Source organism: Heliconius melpomene, chromosome 3, assembly GCF_056956725.1.
Source record: "Heliconius melpomene rosina isolate 202511_hmr_F chromosome 3, ASM5695672v1, whole genome shotgun sequence".
Taxonomy (NCBI): Eukaryota; Metazoa; Arthropoda; class Insecta; order Lepidoptera; family Nymphalidae; genus Heliconius; species Heliconius melpomene.
In genome coordinates, this window is record NC_140391.1 from 8,637,053 (window position 1) to 8,662,344 (window position 25,292).

Consider the following 25,292-nt stretch of genomic DNA (forward strand, 5'->3'; position numbering starts at 1 on the left):
TTTAGTCATACTTACCATGTATGATTAAAAAATCAGCTTCATGCTTTTACAAGCATAGCAGCGTATTCAGAAGGAACCTAAAAAAGTGTTAAGACACTGATCCCGTTCCGTACTTTCTGCCGAATTCCGGAGTTGACTGGCGTGTCTCCAGTTCTACTTGAGGGGAATCGAACCCACAATCTCTCGTGTTTAGTCGCACGCTTGTGTGTTAATGTGTTGAGCCAATCTAAATTTGGAATAACATTAAATACTAACATGAATAAATAGAACAAAACACAGTGTGTAATTAGAAACATATATTAAAAAAATATATTACAAATACAATTTAATAAGTTCATCGCTGACAGCTGACGGTGTGAGTATACCCAAGTCGGTAAATAAGAGGGTAATGTATGCCGGCGGAGTGTAATCTACGAGAGGATGTTGTTTTGAAAGGTTCTCATTATTTAAAACACTGGATAAATATTTAAATTCCTTTGGCAGATCTCTTTGATTTAAAGGATATATTCTTGAGAATTTGAAGCTTTCTGTTAGTACATATACTGGTTTCTTTAGTTCTAAGGCTGACATCGCTAGACAGTACGTGCCAATCTGAAAAGAATTAAAAAAAAATATATATACTAGCGGACCCGGACGCGGCTACGCCTGCTTGAAATATAAGAATATAATTTCTGTAGAAATATAATTTCAATCTAGATGAAATGCTAAAAGTGACTATTACATTTATTTTCATAAGGATGAATATCAAAATGACGCGGTAACGAACGCGGTCGCGTAGTGACGACGGTTGTTATTAACATGGCAGAATAAATGTCAAATTAGGAAGTATTTTAATTTCTTAGTACATATATGTAATGTAATGTTATATAGCCTATAGCACTTCTGAAGAATGCAGCTTTTATACAAAACAAAAACAAAGTAAATCGGACCAGTAGATCCAGAGATCTTAGCGTTCAAACAAACAAACAAACAAACAAACTCTTCCGCTTAATTATATTAGTATAGATATGTGAAACTGTATATGAAGTTTTTTACGTTTATAAGAAAAAAAAGATTTAATGATTATGTTTCTGTTTATAATAATTGTAATATTTAGTTATTTCTTATTGTTTATAATACAAATGCAATATAAGTACAAAAGTACAAATAAATTATAAACAGAGGCCAATCGTGGCGCAGGGGCACAACTGTGACTGTAAAAGCGAGTGGTTGTGGGCTCGATCGCCACTCGAGGAAATTAAATATTTATTAAAATTTAAAACATAAATTCTCATTTTCTCGTTCTGGTGCCAAGGCAAGGCGCGGCGTTGATTTCTGCCATTCAGCGAGCAACGCATCCAGAATTCAGCAGAAAGTGATGGACGGAGTGTCTTAACACTACTTTCCCTCTGCATACCCTGCTGTTTGCGGGATGCAGCGTAACGCTATTTTTTAACAATAAAACAATTACCTTATTAATAATCCCCCCACTCTCCGTAACTCCCTCCGCGCCTAACATCACAATGTCGACTTGCTCCATGATGTAGCCGACCGCCGCGTCCAGTATGAGGGTAGCTTCGATGCCCGCTTCTGTTAGTTCTTTGTGCATTCTTTCACTGAAAATTGTAGAATAACAAATATTATTAAAAACTATCCGTAACTGTCACGGAATCTAAAATAAAAGTTTCGGATGTATGCAGAGTCTAAAAGTCAATTATTATGAGATACTACTACACTATTCATATATATACTACACACATTTTTTTTCTAGAAAAAAATTATAAAAAATAACAAAGTAATCCTTTAAAAAAGTTAAACAGAGAAAAAGGTTTCCCAAAATGTAGTTGATTTTTGAGTCTTAGCCTAATAACATGTAACAGTACTATACACAAATAATGGCTATGACCGCACACTATTGTGACGCAGTTGCATAAAGTTCGATTCTCATGTAATTTATATGTGAAGATTGTGGTCAAGCACTGATAAAATAATTCTTTTATATATATAAAAACAATATTTTGAGTGAATGAACTCACCCACTGTTATCAGGGCACGATTTTGTGACAAACACTTGAAATCTCTTATTTGCTTTATATGCTTCTATCATTGCTTGCAGAACCACTCTTGATCGAGAATGTGTCAGGATTTTCTGTAAAATACAAAAAATATATATTTATATTTTTAATTATTGGTTTCTCAACTTTTTCACGATTTAGTCGGTTTTAATAAATGCCCCGTCCCGAGACCCTCAGGAAAAAAGGCATTCACTATATACTTGTTAATATAAACACCAATACCCCCCCCCCTCCCCCTTGTTAAGTTAGTAAATAAATAAATCAAATTAATATATATGTTTAAATAAAATACTGTTAAATTAGTGTCGGTTGTGGGTTTAATTTCAGAAGTATGGGAATATGTGTGTGAATGGATAATGATTACGTGTCCGCTATTGATGATTGCTGTGGTTGCGTTACGAAAACGGTATCTCCAAGAACTTTATTAATTATGGTGGAGGAGTGTAATGCTGCCTGTTTCTGAAGGATGTGAATATTTATGTATGTATCTAATTTATCACAGTATCGCTGAAGGCTTTTTGATACCACTCCCGTAGCTCCTACAATTATCGGAATAGTTGTGACTGTGGTGTTCCATAATCTGGAGAGTTCAACTTTAAGCGGATGATATTTGCTAATTTTTTCTAATTCCTTAGCTCCAATATTATAGTCAGACGGTACTGAGATGTCAATAAGGTAAGTATGGTTGTTTGTTTTATCTATGTATATCAGGTCAGGTCTATTGTGTACTATTGTAACATCTGTTTGTACCGGTAATTCCCACATTAACGTCGCAACACTATTTTCCCTTACAGTTGGTTGTTTTAATTCCTCCTTCCACCACAAATTATTAACCTCCATTTTGCTTTTCCTAGCCAAGCACCAGAATATATACTGAACTAAGTTATTATGTCGTTTTACAAAATAAGTACCGGCAAGTTTTTCACAACCTGCAAGAAGATGTTGAACTGTCTCGTCCCTACTTACGCACAAGCGGCATTTGCGATCAACATTCCGCTTCAATATATCTCGCTCATGTTGGCGCGTTATTACTGCCTGATCTTGTATAGCAAATATTGACGATTCCAGTGCAGGTGTAATAGATTGTTTCTTCAGCCATTTAAACGAGAGTTCCCTATCAATATTGGCAAGATCAAGAACTTTTTTAGGGAATTGTCCATGTAAACTCTTATTTCTCCAAGCTTCCTTTTTTTTTTTATTATACAATTTTTAATTTCAGATTTAGTGTGATTATTACCGGACGTTAATCTTAATTCTGTTTCTATTTCTAGTGAATCTTTGTATATTGAATATTTTTCTCTCTTCTGGTCGTGTGTCACTATTGCTTCTATTAAATAATCACTTTTCTGGTCTAAATATAATTTGTACTTCAAAATATGAGCTTTATATAAATTTTCTGTATTAATTAAACCTCTACCGCCATTCGTTACGGGTAAATATAGTCTCTCTAAATCTGCTTTTTGTCGATGGACCTTTTTCATTGCTAATAATTTTCGTGTTTTGACATCTATTCGTTTTAAATCACTATTTTTATAATTAATCACTCCGAATGAATACATTAAAACTGGAACAGCATACGTATTAATCCCCTTTATCAAATTTCTTGCGTTTAAATAAGAATTTGTAATGCTTTTAACTCTCCTAAAGTACTCTTTTGTTAATTGATCTCTAATATTGCCGTGGTTTATTTTTCCCGATTCGTTTATTCCTAAATATTTGTATGTTTGATCTATTTTTAACTGTTTAAAACTATTTCCATTCAGTAGTACATGTTCATCACCTTCGGTGTAGTTCCTGTGTCCAGCAGTTATATGAAGAATATTACATTTCTCAAATCCAAATGACATTCCTATATCGGCAGTAAAAATTTCTACACTATTCAGTAAAATTTTCAAGTTAGTTTTGTTGTTTGCATATACTTTAAGGTTGTCCATATATATGAGGTGATTAACCCACACACTGTCCTTCAGATGGTATCCCTTTTTGTTATATTTCCCTAGAATGGCTGATATCGGATTGAGAGCTAAACAAAACAGCATTGGAGACAATGAGTCGCCCTGAAAAATACCCCGCTTTACCTGAATCGGTTCAGTAGTAAAAGAGTTTGAAGAGCCCTTTGCTGTCATCACAACTTTCCATTTTGGCATAGCTCTCTCCAGAAAGAACTTGATAGCTGGTGGGCATTTGTAGATTATATTTTTATATTATATATATATATATATATATATATATTTAACAATTATAAAGGGGTACAAAAGAAAAAGGTTTTTTTATAAGCATACAAGAACTTAAACTTATGTTTTTTAATAATAAATCTATTATTTCATATTTTCTATAAAAATAAAAAGTGTACACTTTGATATCTTTGACTTTCTTATAGCTAATTTATAATTATTGCACAAATTATTTTAAAAAAGCACAAGCAAACAAATAGTAAATAGTTTTAATTGTAGAAACATTAACAAAACAAAGGAATATATAAATAGTAAATCAAAAATTAATAAAATAACACACTAACATATATATTTACAGACTAACATACAAAGGTATATTTCATATAAAGATTTAATTGTTTTTGAATTATAGGCATATAAAAGTAAAATTGTTATACTTACACAACCGTCACTAATAAATGGTAAAGACTGTTTGGCAACTTTGCCTCTAGCTTCTAATAGTGTGTTAAGAAATATATGTCCCCTTTGCATCATTATTTGTTCACATTCTTCAAATGACTGTAATAACATATAAATTTATATCTATTTCTATGGTAATTATAAAGAAATTTTGTGTTAATAATATTTCTAGCAGTGTTAGATCCAGAATATGGTGTATAAAGAAGAATCTACTCTACTTAGCAAAAATTACAGAAAATTATGTCGGACTTTTTGAAAATAAAAAATTGTACAACTGTGAGTCAAACTTGTGCACAAAGCTTGGTATCATTATCTATAAAAAACCACAAAATTATCATGTTTCTGGTATGTAAGCCCCTTTAATATATTTGATTTATTTTAATTTCCATAACATTATAATATAAATGTCTGTATCTTATTTATTTTATATTAAATACCTTAACATCTAGTTTGGCAAAGGTAATGAACCTCATAAAGAGTTCACATCCTGATGAAATAGCTGCCACTGGCTGGTCACACTGTCTCATTGCCTCCACAGCCAGTTGTAAATTTTGATCAAGCTCTTGTACTGTTGCTACTGTAATATAAAATATTGATATTTTTATAATTATGGTATAAATCACAAATTTCATTAAAGATATCAGGTAGTTTAATGGGAGAGTTTGAGTATGGCTGTAACATAAAATCTTTTAAAGGACTGAAGTTTACAATATAAGAAATCTTGTTGATTACTTAACTATATCTAAAGATATGTGTAGACAAAAGAAACATATTAGGAATCAGTTTTAACCACTCAGATTTTCAGTAAGACTTTAGTAGTTATATTTTATAAGAGAAAGTTAATAATAAAATCCATTTATAAGAGCTGTAGACTAAATATTATTACTATTTTTAAATATTCAATTCTTTTTAACTTTCACTTATTTTATTAATTTATGATTAGAATTTTATATATATTATAATAATACTGTTGAAATAAAGCTCCAAATAACTTATTGTTTTGGAACTGTAATATATCAATACCTTTATAATTTTCTATTACAGTTAATAAAGTTTTAATTGCTGCCACTCCAGCGGATACATCCTCTTCATCTTTGAGGATTTTAAGAAAAATCTCTTGCACTTCTGTAATCAAACGACATAACCAGTAAATAACTTTCTTAGTTAGATACATGTACTCATATTAAATATATATAAATATATTACCTTCCTTTTTCATTTTAAAGATGTATTTATACTTATTAAATATACACTCAGTTTATTTCACTTTATATGTTATATTTTTTCATAACTAGCCCATTCGGGAAATTTAAATAGCTTTTCAAATTTCAAATCCTAACCTCAACTTAGCTTTGAAACGTCATCTTCGTTTGACATTGACAATTATCAACTATTGCATCAGATTCCATAACTTTAAAAGTAAACCTGAATTATAATAAAATTTATGATACAAACAAATGTAATAATTTTAAAATTTAAATATTTAAGATGTTTTGATAAAGAAATCTATAAATCATCGATAAAACGAGTAGCGCAATCTAGTGTTGAGTAGTTGTTGGGTCTACCTGAAAAACTGTTTCATGGACGGGTAATTATACTACCCAGTGACCTAAAACTGTATTTTTTTTGTATATATTTTTTATAAATACTAAACATTGCTACAAAAACCAAGATCATCTAAGCAGGTAAAGGGAAAGTCACGGTCAGCGATTGTAGGCTCACCTGTAGTATTAAGCATATAGTACCACGAGAAGTCGTATAGAAAAGACGCGTTACTTATTTTCCCTCGAGTAACTTTAAATTTTACTATCAGAGTTGAAAAAGTGAATTGTCTGGGATTACAAAATATTAGACATGGGAAATTCGGCATCTCTTAAAGTCAACGATAAAAGAAAATGGCAGTAAGTTTAAATGAAACTTTATTATTAAAAGTACAGCTTGTCTATTGTATTAAAAATAATATTTTATATAGTCCATTAAGAATAGAACACTATTTTTTTAATGAATAGGTTCTTACTTTCTATGAATCATTCATATTTTATTTTTATCATTATAATAATATTTATCGAGGGGCATTCGGAGGTATAGAATATATGGTAAGTACCTATATAAATACTTCCATTATTAATCGCAAAAAAACGAGTGCTTTGATAATTGTAAATATTTTATAGTTTTATTGTTAGTTTATATTTTATAGTGACTTTCATTGTTTACTTACAAAGTTATAAATGTTACCTACTGTGTTCGATGCACCATTTGACCGACTAAATGCTGCATTTTAATTTTTTTAAGCTATCTATTAAGTAATTGGAATTTTCATTAAAGAATTCAGCATTCATTGTAATAAAATTTAATATTTTAAAAAATATACTGCTTATGTTAAAGTGACGAAATAACGTTTAACAAAAGTGAAGCTTCACGCTGTATCAAGGTAGACAGGGAATCTAGTGTTAAGGCACTCCATTCCCCACTTTCGGCATTAGGCATTGTGTGCTGAGAAGTGGAACTCAACGCTGTGCTTTGCCTTGACACCAGAGCGAAGAAATGCAAATATACATTTTAAATAACTATTTCATTTCCACGAGTGGGATCGAACCCACAACCAGGCGTCTTAATAGTTACACTTACGTTTAACAATACTAAATCAACTAAATGACTTTAAATATTTATCTCTTGTATTCAAAATTATTATTTTTTGGTAATATATTTCATGGTTTTTATCGAGAGTAAAATCAGAATGGATCGATCACAATGTTAAGTAACAGTGCACGTTAACGAAAGCAAAAGTGTTCCAATTCGTTGGTTATGTTATTGTATTCTCGTATACGGTATAAATATATTATATAGATATAGAATTTTCATAAATATAATAATATTAATTTATGTACCTACGTATATATATAAAAAAAAGTAACAGAACATTTTTGAAATCGGTACACATTTTTTTTTAGTTCATGCATTAGCGTTAAATTCAAATTCGATATAGTTAAGAAACTTTGTCCCCAGTAAGCCATTTTCGTTCTCCACTTTCCGTCGGATTCTGGAGGCATCGTATGGTGAATGGTAAAACTCAACGCAGCGCTTTGCCTTGTTACCAGAGACAGGAAATGGGAATCGAACCCACAAGTCACAATCTGACGAACTTTTGGCACGGCTGGCATCAAAATAAATAAAATGAAAATAATATATTTTGAATAGTATAATATATTTAAATGAAGTTTAAGTAGGTGCAAATATATATTTTTTTCTCAAGAACATAAATACTTATGAGTAGTTAAATATTTACCGACATGCATTTGCACTATAAACTATAAAGATAGAGATATCTAAGAGGAAACAATTATTATCTTTACATAGGTATCTTAGTATCGTATCTATATGATTATTTATTTTTATCGTAACATACACCGCCTAGCCCTAGTAACGTAATAAACATACAGGATATAGTGATTTTTTACTTTCCTTAATATTAAAATTTATTATAAAGAAATTAAAAACCTGCAGGTTGTAGTATATTTAATCATTTTAATTTCAAGCGAAAAAATATTTCATTATGTTTATCAGAAAATACAGTGCACTAAAATATTTTAACTTATACCTACATAATATTATATAACACACCAAGAATAATAATTTTCAAATGTTACTTATACGAGAAAACATTAAAAAAGTCCATTATGCAGATGTTAAGGAAAAATTGTTAGAAACATTGTATTTTTATATTTTTCATTGATAACTATAGGAAAATTGAATTCAAGAAAAACATTTATGGTTCAATATTAATAGTTCAAATGCAATAGTTCAAGTTCAGGCTTCAATTAAAGTATCAGTAAATTCTATAGGTGTCCAATACGTAAAAAAGCAGTTTTTATGTAAATGAAGACGAAAAGTAAACAATTAATTATTAATAATTATTTAACTTATGTGTATATATGTATTATATAACCAAATATAGTACAAAATTAAGCAGTGATGCAAGGATGCAAAACGCGACAGGTTTTGGGTTCTCAAGTTTTCTCTGCCTACCCTGCTCTGTTCTGGATACAGTTAAAAAAAAACTAAATTTTATTTATTTTAATATTCTTCTGAAAACCATAACGCCGCAACATGGCAGCTCGACATTGTAAAGTCGTTGTGTTTATAAGTACTGTACTAATTTTGTTTAATAATGTTTGAGTATTTAAGTAGATCTTGTATTTACAAACATTAATTCTTAGCTAATGTAAATACAATAGACTATATACAAAAGAATATAGATAGTATAAATCTTACATATCTAATAAGATAATCTTATTATTTTATAAAATGACGATGATCTATTATATTATAAAAAATAATCGATTTTACCACCGATAACGAATATAACATAATTATATGTCTTTCTTTATTATTTATTATTAATAATAAATAATTTAAATACAATAAAAAGACACTTGTCGTTTAGTGTACTGAGTAAAAAGTATACATATATTTATATGTAAATGTAATATATCTTGCAACGAATGCACTAAAAAAAGATAAAAGTAAATTTATACGTTTTCAATTAATTAAAATATTCAATGTTGGCGTCGTCAATTGAAATCAACCCAAATAAAAGTAAATGAAATTATTCGAAATTGTCTTGAGAGAAAATTTTTATCATTGAAAATATTTTACTTCCAATTTGTCTCTCTCTCTTCTTCTTTCTAGTAACTTATAAGTAGGTAATTAAGCAATATCTTAATTACGACTAGGTTCCCTCGCACAACAAATCCCAAAACAACTGTTTATTTTAACCAATTACACTTTAAAGTTTAGCTAGTTAATAATGGTCACAGGAAAGTTAAACAATACTTACATGTTTGCCCTGGAAACCGAATTAAATTATTATATATTCGTCGCTTGTTAATATAAACGTATGTAACTTGTATACCTATAATGTAATTTTGTATAACACACAACTAAAGAAAATGTTTAGTGATAAACAAGTTCTCCATTGGTGAATTGGTGATTATAGTACCTAAGTTTGATTCTGGTTTTTTATTATTTTTAAGGTTAAAACGGTCAAGCATGAATCTTTTATTAAGTATAATATACGTATAATGATATACTGTTAGCACTATATTTTAATGTAATAAATCTGATTTTACATCATTTAATAAAATTGGATATTTATTCTGTTTAGAAGTTAGGACTCTATTAACAGTAGAGTAACAAAGAGGAATTCAGCTTTAAGGTGGTCTCTATCATAATTTAGACAGCAATAACTATTTGACACTTTTTGACCTTGGGCGTAGTTGGAAAATGTATCCATGATTGTTGTGAGTTCGATTTCCGCTCAAGGAATGTTTGTGTTTGAATTATGTTCATTTCCTCGGTGTACTTAAACAAATGGCCTAGCATTGTATGGTCAATCACTAAACACGTAATATTTCCACAATTGTATGAAGACTAAGCTTCTTAATAAGAGATTAAAAATGGTTTTAGTTTTGATTTCAAAACTAAAAACTTCAAAAAAAGTACTATTTTTTTCAGCTTCACGTTATATCCCGCACACAGCAGGGTAGGCAGAGGGAACCTAGTGTTAAGACACTCCGTTCTCCACTTTCTACCGAATTCTGGAGGCATTGCGTGTTGAGTGGCAGAACTCAACGCCGCACTTTGCTTAGATACCAGAGCGAAGAAATGGAAATATAAACGTAAATAAATATTTCACTTCCTCGGGTGGGGATCGAACCCACAACCGTCGGACAGTCACACCCTTGTGCCGCTGCGCCACGACGACATCTAATCTTCTTTTTATAACATACAAAAGTAATACTATGTAACTGTAATTGCTATAGATACCTATCAATAATAAATCTTAATTCTGCGAGTACCTTCGCGATGTTTAGATTTATCGAGTGACCCTGACAGGCGTAAAAACTAGCTTGCCAAATTTCAATGTCAACAGTTTTGCAGGTGATTAATTACTTGTAAAAGTTTCATTGGAATAGTTACGGTATTATAAATGTGTCACAATAAACACTGTTACAATTTTACTTAAAATATATATTAATAAATATATAAACAATTAGAAATTAGAAAAATAATCTATTTTGTTTTTTAGCAAGTCCTTTATAATTTAAATATTTTTACATACAAAAAACTGGACAAGCGCGAGTCGGGTAAACCCATCACCCTTCACCGAGGATTCCGTACAAAAATTGGAGGTGTCGAGATTTTTTTAATTTCAAGCTTAGCTAGCCAGAGCCCTTTCATCTGATACCTCACTTGAACTAGCGGCTTTAGCTAGCTTTAGACGGACAACAAAGTGATCTTATAAGTGTTCCTTTTTTCCTTAAAACCCTAAAAATGAATAACGCAATGAATGAATAAACATATTCACAATATAATAATTATTTATTACATAGACATTAGACACTTTATATAATCTGTGGTTACTAGGTGCTTGGAAATAATGACCTTGATGTTACCGTGATTAATAGACGCAAAAACATCGCCAGGCTTACGAGGATTAACGTTGACTGTCATTCTGTTTTACTATGCGCTTTTGTTGAATTTTTTAAGAACATTGTAATATTAATCATTAATCATTAATCATTGGGGCCAGTCGTGGCGCAGCGGCACAAGCGTGATATACGCAACTGGTTGTGGGTTCCATTCCCACTTTAGAAAATAAAATATTTAATATTTTTATTTCTTCGCTCTGTTATCGAGGTAAAGAGCAGAGTCGAGTTCTGCTAGACGCAAAGACTCCAGAATTCGGCGGACCAATGAGAGGAACGTGTCTTCATGCTAGGTTCCCTCTGTCTACCTTACTTTGCAACAAATAACAATAATAATATTCAACCTTAAATAAAGATGTTAGAGTTTATTACTATTTGAATTTTATATAAGTTATGCAATTACATACTGACGCTAGCTTTCTACGGCATTCAGTGGAAATTCACTCAAAATTATATGTTCAAAGATTTTCAAATGCACTTTCTAAGTGTAAATAAATTACGCTTTCCACAAAGGTGAGTTAAGTATGTTAGTGCTTTGTCATAGAGGAATGGTATTTGAGGTCGTCGTGGTGTAGGGGCACAAGTGTGTGATTGTAGGAGGATGGAGGATTGGAGGAGGAGGAGGATTCGAGGGAATGAATGATTATTTATTCATAATTCCATTTCTTCATCCTGGCACTAAAGCAAACGCCTGACGTTGAGTTCCGACACTCAACACGCAATGCCTACAGAATTCGACGAAAAAATAAGAAGAATGGTATTTACTTCACACTAAACTCTACCTTTGCCTATCCTGGCTCTTTGTGGGATAGAGCATGAAGCTGATATAAAATCTCTATATATAAAAAAATAATTAAATAAATAACTCACATGTTACATAACCCAATATATTTTATAAGAAAAGAAATGTTATTTTAATATATCAAACAATTTGTCATAATATTCGTCTATTTCCATCGCCCTGAATGCGACGAGCTCGAGATAATCTAGATATTTCATCACATCTCAGTAACATTGTGGTTTACAATCGTGTTGGTTTAATGACAATTTATTACTTGCATAACTTTTTAATGTTTTTTGGCATAGCTTGCAAAAATTTCAATGAAAATGGACAAAAAAACAATAATGCCCATTCTGGACACGGTACGGTAGGTAGGTACCTACTAGGAAATGACTTGCGAAAGGAACTATAGTAAATCAGAATTAGTATAAACATAGTAAAAATGTACAATTTGGATGTAAACGTGCGTTGTAAGTTCTATTTTGAATCTAGAAAGTGGAATTTTTTATTAAATTAGATTTAAAATATATATTCTTTCTTATAAATAAACAACGATGTTGTCGTAGCGTAGTGGCACTAGTGTGTGACTATAAACGTGATGGTCAAGAGTTCGATTTGAAGGAATTAATTATTGTGTATATTGTATTATTTAATATTAACGAAAATGGGCTGAGAGTCATGAATGAATCGTCTACGTCCTCCGTCCTATATGGCATATAGAGAAGCTTAAAATTTTTTTTTCTAATATTAACAATTTACATGGGTATAACGCCGCTATAGCAATCAACTGCACGGTTTAACAAATACATACACGTAGAATAATCATTTGCTTCAAGGTAGATTAGTAGAGACCCAAAAAATTGTACTCGAGGAAATTTAGTATTAAATTTAATGTATTTAAATAAATTGATATTATATATTTTTCTCTATCACTTATAAATGTATAGAAATATTATTATATTATGTATTAAATATCATCCACACCATCTGGATACGTGGCTCTCCACTACTGTGCGGTTTCGTAGAAATTTCCTTCCACGCGCCACCGAACTGTGGAACGGTCTACCCGCGGCAGTGTTTCCAGGTCGGTACGATATGGGTACCTTTAACCCAAAAGCAGGCAACGCACCTGTAGCTCCTCTGGTGTTGCACGGGGTCGTGGGAGGCGGTGATCATCATCAGGTGACCCGAACGCTCGTTTGCCTTGTCCTTTTACCATAATAAATTAATTTTTAACAAAAACAAAAACCGACTTCTAACAACGAACTAAAAAGTGAAAAATAATTATATAAAGATTTTATAATTTTGAAGTCGGTGCCAAGTAAAACAAACAGGCTTAGTAATTAGATATTGTAGTAAGGTTGTTGTAGCATTAGTTTGACACCGACTTCAAAATTATAAAATCTTTATATAATTATTTTTCACTTTTTAGTTCGTTGTTAGAAGTCGGTTTTTGTTTTTGTTAAAAATTAATTTATTTTACGATTACTTTATATTAATTTATTTTACGATACATTTTAAGATCTATCTTAAAATGATGCTTCATGAACGAGTGGTGATGGTGGTGGTAGTGGTTGTCAACGAGTGGTTGTGATTGTTCTATGTAAAACTTCATTTAATTAGCTATTATTTTTGTGCAAAGTTACATTTTGGTATATTGACAAGAACAAACATAAAAAGTATTCGGGTGAATTCGGAATCTCCCTTTTTTGAAGTTGGTTGAAAATGAGAACATCCTCTTTTTTGAGATTGGTTGAGAAGAAATGCAACGATCAGGAATCTCACTTCTGACATCAATTTAAAAAGTTTTTGCTTGTAACTATTACAGTATAATTAATTTTTGACCAAAAAAAACACACTTTCTCAATTTTCTCCGGATTCCATAATCGAAACCTAACCAAACTTTCACCAAATTATCCTTGAAGTGTATCCTTTCAAATAAAAAAAAATCATCAAAATCGGTTGGCGCGACATTGAGTTATTCGGCTAATAGTCGCGCACATGCATAATGCAAATTTAAGACTTATGTGATTTTCTCATGGATACCATTGTCAGACATAGACCAAAAAAAAATGGGACCATTCGGGAAGCTATACCTTTCAAATAAAAAAAAAATTATCAAAATCGGTCCACCCAGTTAAAAGTTATGAGGTAACAAACATAAAAAAAAAAATAAAAAAAATAAAAAAAATACAGTCGAATTGATAACCTCCTTTTCTTACAGAAGTCGGTTAAAAAAAAAAAAAGACTAACCTTATATGCATGCAATAATATGAACCTATTAATGTTTTGGTCCAAGGTTCAACAGAGTAATTGACATTAGAAGTTCGTTTCCGTCAATAGCGAGTCGCCTTCAGATATTATTAAGTTATAAATTACACTACATATTTGCCACCGGAAACGTGAAGTACTATAACATTTTTTTAAATTAAAGTTAATACAACTTTTAAGCAAATATGGAAGTAATTATATTGAACAATGCTTATTGCTTAGAATAGTTCTGTAGAGGAACTCGAATGAAACAGAGGCTATTTCCGTTTTCATTAAGACTAGCTTTAATGTAACGGAGTGTCTTTACACTAGGGTTTCATGTTCTCTCTTCTTCTTCTTCCTGGCATTAATCCCGGCTATTTACCAGGGTCTGCCTTCCTACTTAACCTACTCCACTTTGCACGATCTTTTGCGTCCTCGGTGGTTAGACCATTGGCTCTCATGTCCTGCATCACGACATCCAACCAGCGCTTCCTTGGGCGTCCGGGAGGTCGCGCCCCAGGAACTAGTATAGCAAGGCACTTGCGTCCGACATAGTTCTTAGGCCGGCGCGTAACGTGGCCAAACCATCTCAAGCGACGCTCTTGGAGCTTATCCGCTACGTCACGGACCCCAAGACTACCTCGAATGAATGTGTTGCGTATGCGGTCAGACCGCGTTACGCCGCACATCCACCTCAGCATCTTCATTTCCGTGACGTGAAGCTCCAGAGTGTGCCGAGATAGTGCTGGCCAACATTCGCTGCCGTATAAAAGAACCGGTCGGACGATGCTCTTGTATATCAGCCCCTCGAGCTTGGGCGGTATTCTGCGGTCGCAGACCACACCAGTGACCTCCCGCCATTTGGCCCAGGCAGCGCTTATCCGGCCATGGACATCGTGGTCGATGCCTCCAGACTCGTGCATAACGGATCCAAGGTACCTGAACTTCTCCGACTTAACGGCTGGCTCAGGACCTATAAGGATGGTGCTCGAGTCCCGGCTCCCGCAGGCCATGTACTCTGTCTTCGACACATTTAGTTTAAGACCGCCGTTCTCAAGCGTACCCTTCTAGAGGTTCACTTTACGCTCCAGCGTCAGTCGGTTCTCGGCAATGAGTGCTATGTCGTCGGCATACATCATCAGCCATGGAGGCTGGTCCTGGATGTGAGCCGAGACAGTATCGAGCACTACATTGAACAAGAACGGACTAAGAGCCGAGCCCTGGTGAACCCCCACTGTAATCGGGAAGGGTCTAGTGTCGCCAACAGCAGTCCTAACCATAGAAGCGGAATCGTGGTACATGCCTCTGATAATCTCAATATAGGCCTCAGGGATCCCTTTGGATCGCAATGCCCACCAGATACACTGACGAGGCACACAGTCAAAGGCCTTCTGCAGATCTAAAAAGGCCACGTGCAGAGCTCTCTTTTTTTCCCTGTATGCCTCCATCAAAGTTCTGAGGGCGTCCATGGTGCCCGATCCTGGCTGAAATCCATATTGAGACTCAGAGACAGTACACTCTCGGCGGAGCCTGAGGTCGATCATGCGCTCGAAGAGCTTCATGATATGACTCATAAGCTTAATGCCCCTATAACTACCACAATCTTGAACACTGCCCCTTCCCTTGTAAATAGGGGTAATAAAGCTTAGCCGCCACTGATGCGGCATCTTACCAGTGTTCAAGATATGGTTAAAAAGGTCAGTAAGCATAAGCACACCAAGAGAGCCCAACGATTTCCACGCTTCGATCGGAATGTCGTCAGGTCCCACCGCTTTTCCGTTCTTCATGCGTCGAACGCAATTACGTGTTTCCTGGGAATCTCTGACGCAAAGACATTTTGCAATATCTTGCGTCACTTTATCCCGAGAACGTGCCAGTTTGTAAATGAGCTTCTGCCCCTCCACAGTTTCAAGTTTATCATACAATGGTGACAAACTCTCACTGCGGGCTCTGGCTATAGCTCTTTTACTGGCACGTTTAGCTACTGTGTACTCCAGTCTGTCTTCAGGAGAGTTGGATTCCTGCCACTTCTTAAAGGCAGCCTTCTTTTCACGAGTCACCTCCTGGACCTCGTCATTCCACCACCATGTCTCCCTGTCGATGACACGTCCTCCCCTAGAAACGCCAAGAACTCGCCTGCCTGCCGCAATGATTGCCGACTGAGCCCGATCCCAAGCATCCTGAGCAGTCTCGGTGTCAGTCGAAAGATTATGACTTTTCACCTCTGCCAGGAAGTCGGTCTGCATCGGTCCATTCAGCAACCACCACTTGATCCGAGGCCTATGTTTCTCGGCTACTTTCTTCTTCGGAGTGACGTTAAAGTCCATGACAAGAAGACGATGTTGGGCCGTTAGCCTTACAGTTAGTTACCCTGCCCATATGACACCGTCTGGTCAATAAGTAGTCTATTTGAGTTGAGTGGGACCCGCTCTTATACGTGATAAGGTGCTGAGAATTCTTTTGGAAGAACGTATTCACGACGGCCAGATCAGACGCAATACAGGTTCTCAGAATGTTTTCTCCCTCTGCATTGCGAAGACCGTGCCCAAAACCCCCGTGAACACGTTCATACGGCTCAGCAGCCCTACCGACGTGCCCGTTCAAGTCCCCCCCAACTAAGACCAATTCGGTAGACGGCACAGCAAGTAGCACCCCTTCATACTGCTCCCAGAATGTCTCCTTTTCGGCCGCGCTACATCCCGCCTGGGGAGCATAGGCACTGATTAAGTTTGTGATGACGCCCTCAATCAGTACCCTCACTCGCATCAAGTGGTCGGAGCGACGGTCAACTTCAAGGAGCCCATTCTGAAGCTCTTCAGAAAGCACTACCGCTACACCGTTTCTACCCGAAGGTGACCCAGTGTATATAAGCCGATAACCCTGTCCGATGTTACGGGATTTATTGCCCTTCCAGCGAGTTTCCTGGAGGAAAGCACACTGGACCCGACGTCTCATGAGTACATCTGCGAGTTCCCTGCATCGTCCGGTTAGAGAGCCAATATTCCACGTTGCAAAGCGGAGTTTCTGTCTGGGTACTCGCGTCTTTAACCGTGCCCGTACTTGACACGGTAGCCCTTGCCCACTTATCGCAGGTGTAGGGCGATGTGCCTGCGCGTCGTTTAGCGGCGACGCCCTAGCCGTACCCAGTTTCTTTCTGTGACTCTCCATTATGTCGGCGGATGGCGGTTTTTTACATGGAGCGACTGCCGTCTGACCACCAAAACCCCTTTGTGGGGAAAAACCGGGGGGGAGAGGAAAATAGAAGGGGCAGGATAGGTAAAAGGAGGGAGCTAAGGAAAGGAGGAGGAGAAGGGGGGGGGGGTTTAGGACACCATTCTTACGGACTGGATGAGGATGTAAGAGTGGCGGCTCGAGGATCCGGGGTCGCGTACCCGTATGCCCATAAACAAATATCGGACAGATATTCGTCAGGACATCCTCTGGATAATGGTTTCATGTTCTCTCTGCCTATATAAAGAGCATAATTCGGCTTGTAAGATTAGCGTTAAAGTCCCTTAAAAGCCAGACAACAAATATATTCATATATGTATGTATCTATGCAGTTTGAATTTATAATTACATAAAGTGACTAATGACTTGTTCCAGCAATCTGTTTCAATGAAAGCGTGTTGCGCGCCTGATAAGCTTATGCAGTGCAGTGAGGCCACGAAATTAAAAAAAAGTTTAGCGTATAGCAATTTATTTATTATCAAACTCACAAAATTTTGCTTAAAAACAATTATTATGGCTACTGAGTTTGAGCATTAGATTATATTTAAATTATTTTATAATTATATCTTTCGAAATGAGTTATATGACAAGTTATATTTGTTAAGATATTTCAAATTGCAATTTACGTCGAATAGTAAAAAACTTATATCTAATGTCCCTTGTTGGTCTGTTTTTTTAATAATTCATTAAATAAATGATTAATTTCATTACTATAAAAAAATAATTTAAGCTGTATTTTTATTATATAAACTCATTTGATAATATGACAGAGTATAATTAAGAAATCACGTCTCGCCCTTGGCCTGCTCTTGTCGTTCACGCGCATGCATCTGTACGAGTAGGTCGCCTAATCATTGTGGTCGACAAGCTCACCTTTGTAACTTTATATGTACTTATTTGTAGTTTATACAGCTTATTAGCTTTACTATCCAGTTTTACTTCAATATAGAAACATTAGTTTTCGAATTATACAAAGAAAAAATATTAAAAGAACACACTAATTATTATTAGTATATAGAATAGAAGAAGAAGCAGCGCTCCTTTTACTGAAGCTGCATATAGGGTAAAATATTTCAAACCCAGAACTAAAGAAATTAATCAAGGTACCTCAACAGTTTGGACGTAGGATTTTTTTTTCGTTTCACGATTTTTATCCATACCTGTATTTCGTGTGACGCACACATGGCGTTTTATTTTAAAACGATAATTTTATTTTTTATAATTTATTTTGTTTGAAAAAATAACTTTTTCATTTTTGGGAATTATTTTTTTTTCTGAATTATATTAGGCTTTTATAGAGTAGTTGAATCTGTGGTTTCATTTAAAGTGGTGCTGATAGTTCCACCCTGTATACTTACGCGGCATCGTCCTCTTAAATTATTGTTATATTAGAGCCAAATTATAAAAAATCTTTATATAAATTGTCGACTATATATTATTCTTATGTATAAGCTATATTATTGTAAAGTTTCATCTAAATCCGTTCACTAGTTTTTGTGTAAAAGTTGAACAAACATTCATCCTCAACTTTCACTTAATATTAGTAGAACGTATATACACGAAACACATGAGTGACAATCACTGATTTGCTTAACTATCTTAATATTTACATATTAATATGAACACATTGTGATAGTGATAAGAATGTCAATTAAACGTTTAGGTATCATTCCCTGGCTTAAATTTTTATAGGAAATTTTTTTTTACTAATCTTTTTGCTTATACATTAAGCTTTTATGCTGTTAATTTTTTTGTACGGGAATTTCTTAAAATTTTCATGCTTTTACAAAATTTCAGTGCCTTTTAATTTACTGTATATAAACCTGCGGCTTTTCGATTACACATTTAAATCTATCTCTATCGCGCATTAAACTATACTTTAGAACTTTAGTGTTTACTTTTAAATTTTTATTTTAATTTAGTAGGATTATACATTTATAACATTTTAAAGAAAAGTAAAGTAGTTCTTTAATTAATGAAAATAAAACGCAATTAAAAGGTAGGAAATTACCCGAGTGATATAAAGGTCATGCAGTTTAGATTTCGATCGTGTAAACTGATATTAGGCTGCTGTTGTGTAGCACATTGGATAAAGATGCTATATAGAAATATTGTTAAAAAAAACACATTTTCCATTACCGCCTTAACACCAGTTGTGGGCATTTTCGTTTATTGTAGTTAGTTTCGTTTCCAATTTTTCTAAGTGAAGAATAAAGGGCTTAATTATTAGTTTTCTAGATGGTAATGCCTTCTGCGTAACGGTAAAAAAAGACTTAAATGTAATAAGTATTTTTCAAATGGATAATAATGAAAAATTAATCACCTTAATGAGAAATCACTGCACGACTTAAAACATAGTATCGATTGTACATGTGAAACTGTAGGCTAAGTATTATTTAATATTTTGCTAAGTCTGCTCGTCGAGGGTCAAGAGAAGTTATTGTATGTACCTATTTAACGTGATCATCTCACGAACGACCTCCAGTCGTCACTAAGAGAGCGCGAGCTCTATATGACACTCTAATAGATTTTAGAATTTATTTATAATTTTTCATAATTGGACATTTAAAAGTAATAATTTTAAATTATAGATTTTTTTAATTATAAATTATTTTCTATAATTTCTTTACTGTGATATTTGATCTCTTTTTAAAAATGGAATTCCTCTCGCGTAAGGTTAAATCAAACGGACAATTTGACACACGTCAATTGAATGGCGCGCGTGACATTTACGGGGATAAAAAGTAAGTTAAATATTATTTATTTCATTAATTAAGCCATAAAGTGTGAGAATATATTTTAAGTGATTATAGAAAAGAGTGAAAAAGCTTCTCCTTTCGTGTTGATTTAAGCTCTATTAGATACTTACGTATTTAAACTTGAAATTTACATATCCACATGAAAGAATGAGTGCATTTAAAAAAAAATAATGAATTGAGTTTTAGGATTTTGAGATATTTTCCTTTTAAATTTTTCCAGCTATCATTCAATTTGTGAAAGCTGTCTTCTTTGAAAAAGTGGTTTGGTAAATATTTTCATAACAATATGCTCATATAGTGTATACAATTATTCATATGAAATAGTGCAAATAGATTTACAAAATTTACTATTAGCTAGAAAATAATTATTTAGTAATTTTATACTGATACTTAGTATTTTCTTAGTTAAAAAACTAGTATTAATTTTCAGAAAGTAATGGAATGCTCTTGTAAATGCAAAGGAGAATGCTTGGCGTTCCTTATACGTAGGTAGGCAGATCTTGTTTTATATAGGTATAGGTAGATTTGTCTCGTAATCTTGTAGGTATTAAAAAAACATCATGTTGTTTATTTTGTTACAATGTAATAGACGTCGCCGTCGTGGCGCAGCGGCACAAGGGACTATAACGCGACGGTTGTAGGTTCGATCCCCACTCGAGGAAGTGAAATATTTATTTACGTTTACATTTCCATTCTTCGCTCTGGTGTCGAGGCAAGCGCGGCGTTGAGTTCTGAAAATGGGGAACGGAGTGTCTTAACACTAGGTTCCCTCTGCCTACCCTGCTGTGTGCGGGATACAGCGTGAAGCTGATTTAATTTGATTTATGTAATAGAATATTATTATTATACTTAGTCCGCAAAAATATTTTATTAGTGTTCATTTTATTATTTTACTGTACTGTAAAGCCAATTGGATCTATTGCTGTAATTACGATCAAAGATAACTACAGGAAAATATAATTATGAATATGTATTTTAAGTAAATATAAAAATTGAATTTGGATCGATAAAATTAAATTTATCAAATATTGTAGATTATGAGAGTTTCACTGTATTGTTGATTATAAAACTGATATGACTATATGTTTATAGTTATTTAATGAGTTCAAACAAAGCAATAGATTTTATAGAGAGGTGTATTAATACAATATAGAATTCAGGACGTCGGCCTATCCATATGAATTATATCCACATATATAATATATATACATATAATATATAATATAATATATTTTGCGGTAGTACCAGAGCGAAGAAATGAAAGTATACATTAATCATAATTCATTCCTTCGAGTGGGAGTCGAACCCACAACCCTCGCGTTACAGTACACACTTGTGCCGCTGCGCCATGACGACCTCTATACATATTACGGGTGGACGGGTTATACAAATAGATTAGTATTGTTAAATAAATAAAGAAAAATGGTATTTAATAAATTATGATAACCAAAATGATATGAAAAGAAACGCAAAATCACGATGCAAAATGACTTCACTTTTTATATGGATCTTTTGATATGAATAGTTTAAGGATAAAATTTAACTTAATATGATGTTGCAGATTTACGTTATCGCTAGTATTATAATTATCTTATATTTTTTAGTCATTATTTATCTACGACACTAATTAAATATATATTTTATGGAAGTACATAGAAAATAAAAAAAATATTTGTAGAAGTAATCCTGAGATTAAATCTTTATTCAGCTTTGTATGTTAATTACAAATTGCTTTAATACTATTGTCGTTCATTACAACTGTAAAAAGTTGATTTATATTTTAATATATTTTTTTAATTTAAATGAGGAGAGAGAGGAGAGAATTGAGGAGAGTTGTGGCGCAGAAGCATAACCGTTTGACTGTAAACGCTACAGGTTGTAGGTTTGATTTCCACTCAAGGAAATGTATTATTTAATATTTTCGTTTCTTCGCTCTAGTGCCAAGGCAAAGTGCGACGTAGAAATCCGCCTCTCAGAATTCGGGGCAAAGTGGGCAACGGAATTTAAAGATTAAGTGCTTTTAATTTCCAACCGGGCATAAAAAGATAGAATTTATTTCAATACTTTTCAATAGACTATTAGCATTTTTATATTATTAAATGCGAATAAAATTATTGTAGGTACTTGTTACGGCAATTTAATCAATAGTTCATTGACTTTATAAAAATATTTTTGTTTTGACCTAACCATCAAACAAATGTGGTAAAATGTTTTGTTTAGTTTCATATGTTTTTTCCACAGTTCTACACAAAGAGTGTGCCTGTAGTCCAATTTTTTAAGTTACAAAGTTTGAGTTTTTCCACTTTGAACCATAGAGTACCTACTTAATTTTTTGTATAGAAAAATATATTTTATTGTTAATAAATATTTATTCTTGATATTGATATCAAAATATTACGCCAAAGGGTGTCACACAATCTCCACACCACACCACCATCAGTTAAAAAAGATATAAACAAGATACGAAAGTTCACCGACCGCCATCTATTATCGAGTGGCCGCAACCGGAAGTGGTTCATATCAGTGCTGTAGTCTGAAAAATTTTCCCATTTTCCCAGGAGCGAGACCGCCATGACCCCTCACCCCGCACCCCCCGCCGCTCGTGACAAAAACATCGCACACTTTGCCAACAGCAAGCAGTCACTTACTGACACTCGAAGGACGTGCACGTTAGAAATGGATCGCGATCGTATCGGCGTATGGGGCTCCGGTGACGGACAGTCCAACAGCAAAGTCTCGGGGCTCGACCGGTTGAAGCACCCCGGCTTGAATAAGGTCAGTTCGTATATTTAGATTTGTGACAGTCAGCTGATGTTTTTAGGTTAGAATTGTATATGTTATTTCATTCAGTTTTTATTTACTGTAGTAGTGTTGTTACGTTTTTCTGTTACATCAGTTAGCCCACTTTGGTAAAAGCTACTGCGGTCTAAAGTTCGAATTGAATGTCAACAAACTTTAAAAGTGCATTGTTTTGTAATGTTATGTAAATAACTACTTGAATATTTAAATTTCATTCTATTCATGTAGGTATCTTATATAAAATTTTACGAAAGTTCTATTAAAATATATGTTTTTTTTTAAATGTAGAGTCATCATTTAGATACATAAAAAAATGACATAAGTTGATTAATATTTATAGTCTTATTTGGAATTTTATACACAATGGAATTCAATAAATTTAAATATTAACTTACTTACACAATTAATATTAATGAATATTATTATATAACACTAAGCTAACTACAAAAACTATTTCAATGTCACTAAAATATAATAACTTGGGAAATCACCCTGTACCCAAATCAATACCTCGTGTTCCACCCTTGCCGCTCATTGAAGTAAACCCGCTCGCTAGGTCTCGTTCGAGGGGGGTCTATTCAATAGGAACTACTTTAATACTATAGAAATATTAGACTAAAGTACTTTAAATTTATATAATAATTACGCTTATTCAATAGTATTTTAGGCGTTATGTTAAAAAATATTTTTGCAATTCATGGTTTTGCCGTAGTTTGTAAATGCTAAGAAGATCCATACGATTTGGTTGTTAGAATAGTTAAAAGATTTTGTTATTTTTTTCTCTAATTATTTGAAACAATTAAGAGTACTTTTAGGGTTAGTAATATTAGGTACATGTAAAGCTCAATGATGACGATTTCTAATGAGGAAAATGTGTACTTAAATTATATCTATGTGGAACAGTTTACTTAACTATGTTTGGATGGTACTCCAAAGAATCCTTATTATTTGCTAAAATTAATTTATTATAAAATTTAATGACATCATCAAAATAGAAAAGAAAGTAATGTTTTAATTGACTTTTTACTCTAATTTTAAGATAAATCTATATAAGTTCTAAATATACAATTAAATTTTATTATTTATTAAAAAAAATTAAATCAGCTTCATGCTGTTTCTCTCGGACCTACGGTGGTAGCTAGAGTTAAAACACTCCGTTGCTCACTTTCCGCCAAATTATTATTTATTGCTTGCAGTTGAGCCTTATCTAAAGAGCTGCGTCACTAATCGTAAAAAGTCCTATTATCACAATATCTTGGATCACTCGTCATATCTTAGATCCTAATTTTTACGGAAGATACTTGCAATATACGTAAAATATCTTGATTGTTAATTGCAAATCACGCTATTAGTACACGCTATGATTGTTAACGTTAAACGTAGTGCGGTGTTGGGTTGCGTCACTTATTAGTACCTCTACTCTACATTGAACAGAAAATTTAAAATATTTTTATATAAATCATTTCATTTCTCTGGTCATCTTATCTAGGCAAAGCACGGCGTTTAGTTTCGCCACTCAACACCAGAATTCGGCGGAAAATGATGAACCGAGTGTCTTAGCATCCCCATTAACTTAACATAAAGGATGAAGCTGACTTTTTGTAGGATGATGCGGAAAACGTGTAAAGACTACAGTCTCTATACTTTAATACAGGCTAAGGAATGTATTAAAAGACAACTTCCTCTCTTAATTTAACAGCCAATAAGCAATATCGACATACAATGATGGTTGTTGACTTTAAATACGATATGTGTGTGCGGCGATCGAAAGAATATTGAACAAAATGAATCAACTGTCAGTGAAGTAACTATTTTTGAACTTAAAAACATTCGAATTAATAACCTCCTCCTTTTATAGAAGTCGGTTTATTAAAGTAGACTAAAATATTATTGTAAAAGTATCTATTTAAATGTAATATGTTTAGAATATTTTACTTTGTTGATAATAATCATAGAGCGCTTTGTTGTTATTCTTTATGTATATAGTTATATTTCAAAGCAGATTCAATTTTATAAAATATACGTACCATTTTTATGTAAATTATCATTTATTTTTTCATTGGAAATATTGTAATATATAGAAATGGTTATTTTTATTTCGTACCTTAACTCTTTTTTCTATATTAATATAATTTCCATATATCGAGTCCAGTTAGTGCAGAAGTGTTTCACGTAATTGCTAACTTAGCAACTTCCCTTGGAAGAACGTTTATATTTGTATTTAAATTAATTTTGTCTCTAAGCAACGTATGATTATACACAGTATTTCATTCAAATCGAAAGAAAGTAGAGAG

At 33.2% G+C, this 25,292-nt stretch overlaps 2 protein-coding genes across 3 annotated transcripts in view; one reads left to right on the plus strand and one right to left on the minus strand.

Moving 5' to 3' along the window:
- Nucleotides 1-281: 281 nt before the first annotated feature.
- On the minus strand, nucleotides 282-6,072 carry eIF2Balpha (eukaryotic translation initiation factor 2B subunit alpha). Its single transcript, XM_085207740.1, has 7 exons — nucleotides 5,894-6,072; nucleotides 5,711-5,812; nucleotides 5,125-5,264; nucleotides 4,670-4,786; nucleotides 2,016-2,128; nucleotides 1,451-1,595; nucleotides 282-591 (listed from the first exon to the last, which is right to left on the minus strand). Exons 1-7 carry the CDS (start codon nucleotides 5,904-5,906, stop codon nucleotides 313-315), a joined length of 909 nt encoding a protein of 302 aa, XP_085063866.1. The 5' UTR covers nucleotides 5,907-6,072; the 3' UTR covers nucleotides 282-312.
- A 357-nt stretch (nucleotides 6,073-6,429) lies between these two features.
- LOC146540075 (NADP-dependent malic enzyme-like) overlaps nucleotides 6,430-25,292 on the plus strand; it is a 32,680-nt gene continuing 13,817 nt past the window's right edge. Inside the window, exons 1-2 of one of the 2 annotated variants that reach the window (XM_085207731.1) lie at nucleotides 6,430-6,588; nucleotides 22,758-22,974. In XM_085207731.1, coding sequence (XP_085063857.1) covers nucleotides 6,542-6,588; nucleotides 22,758-22,974 — 264 coding nt within the window. In that variant the 5' untranslated portion in view covers nucleotides 6,430-6,541. Of the gene's footprint in view, nucleotides 6,589-20,031; nucleotides 20,185-22,757; nucleotides 22,975-25,292 lie in introns of those variants that run through there. The other variant, XM_085207730.1, reaches the window with a different exon arrangement.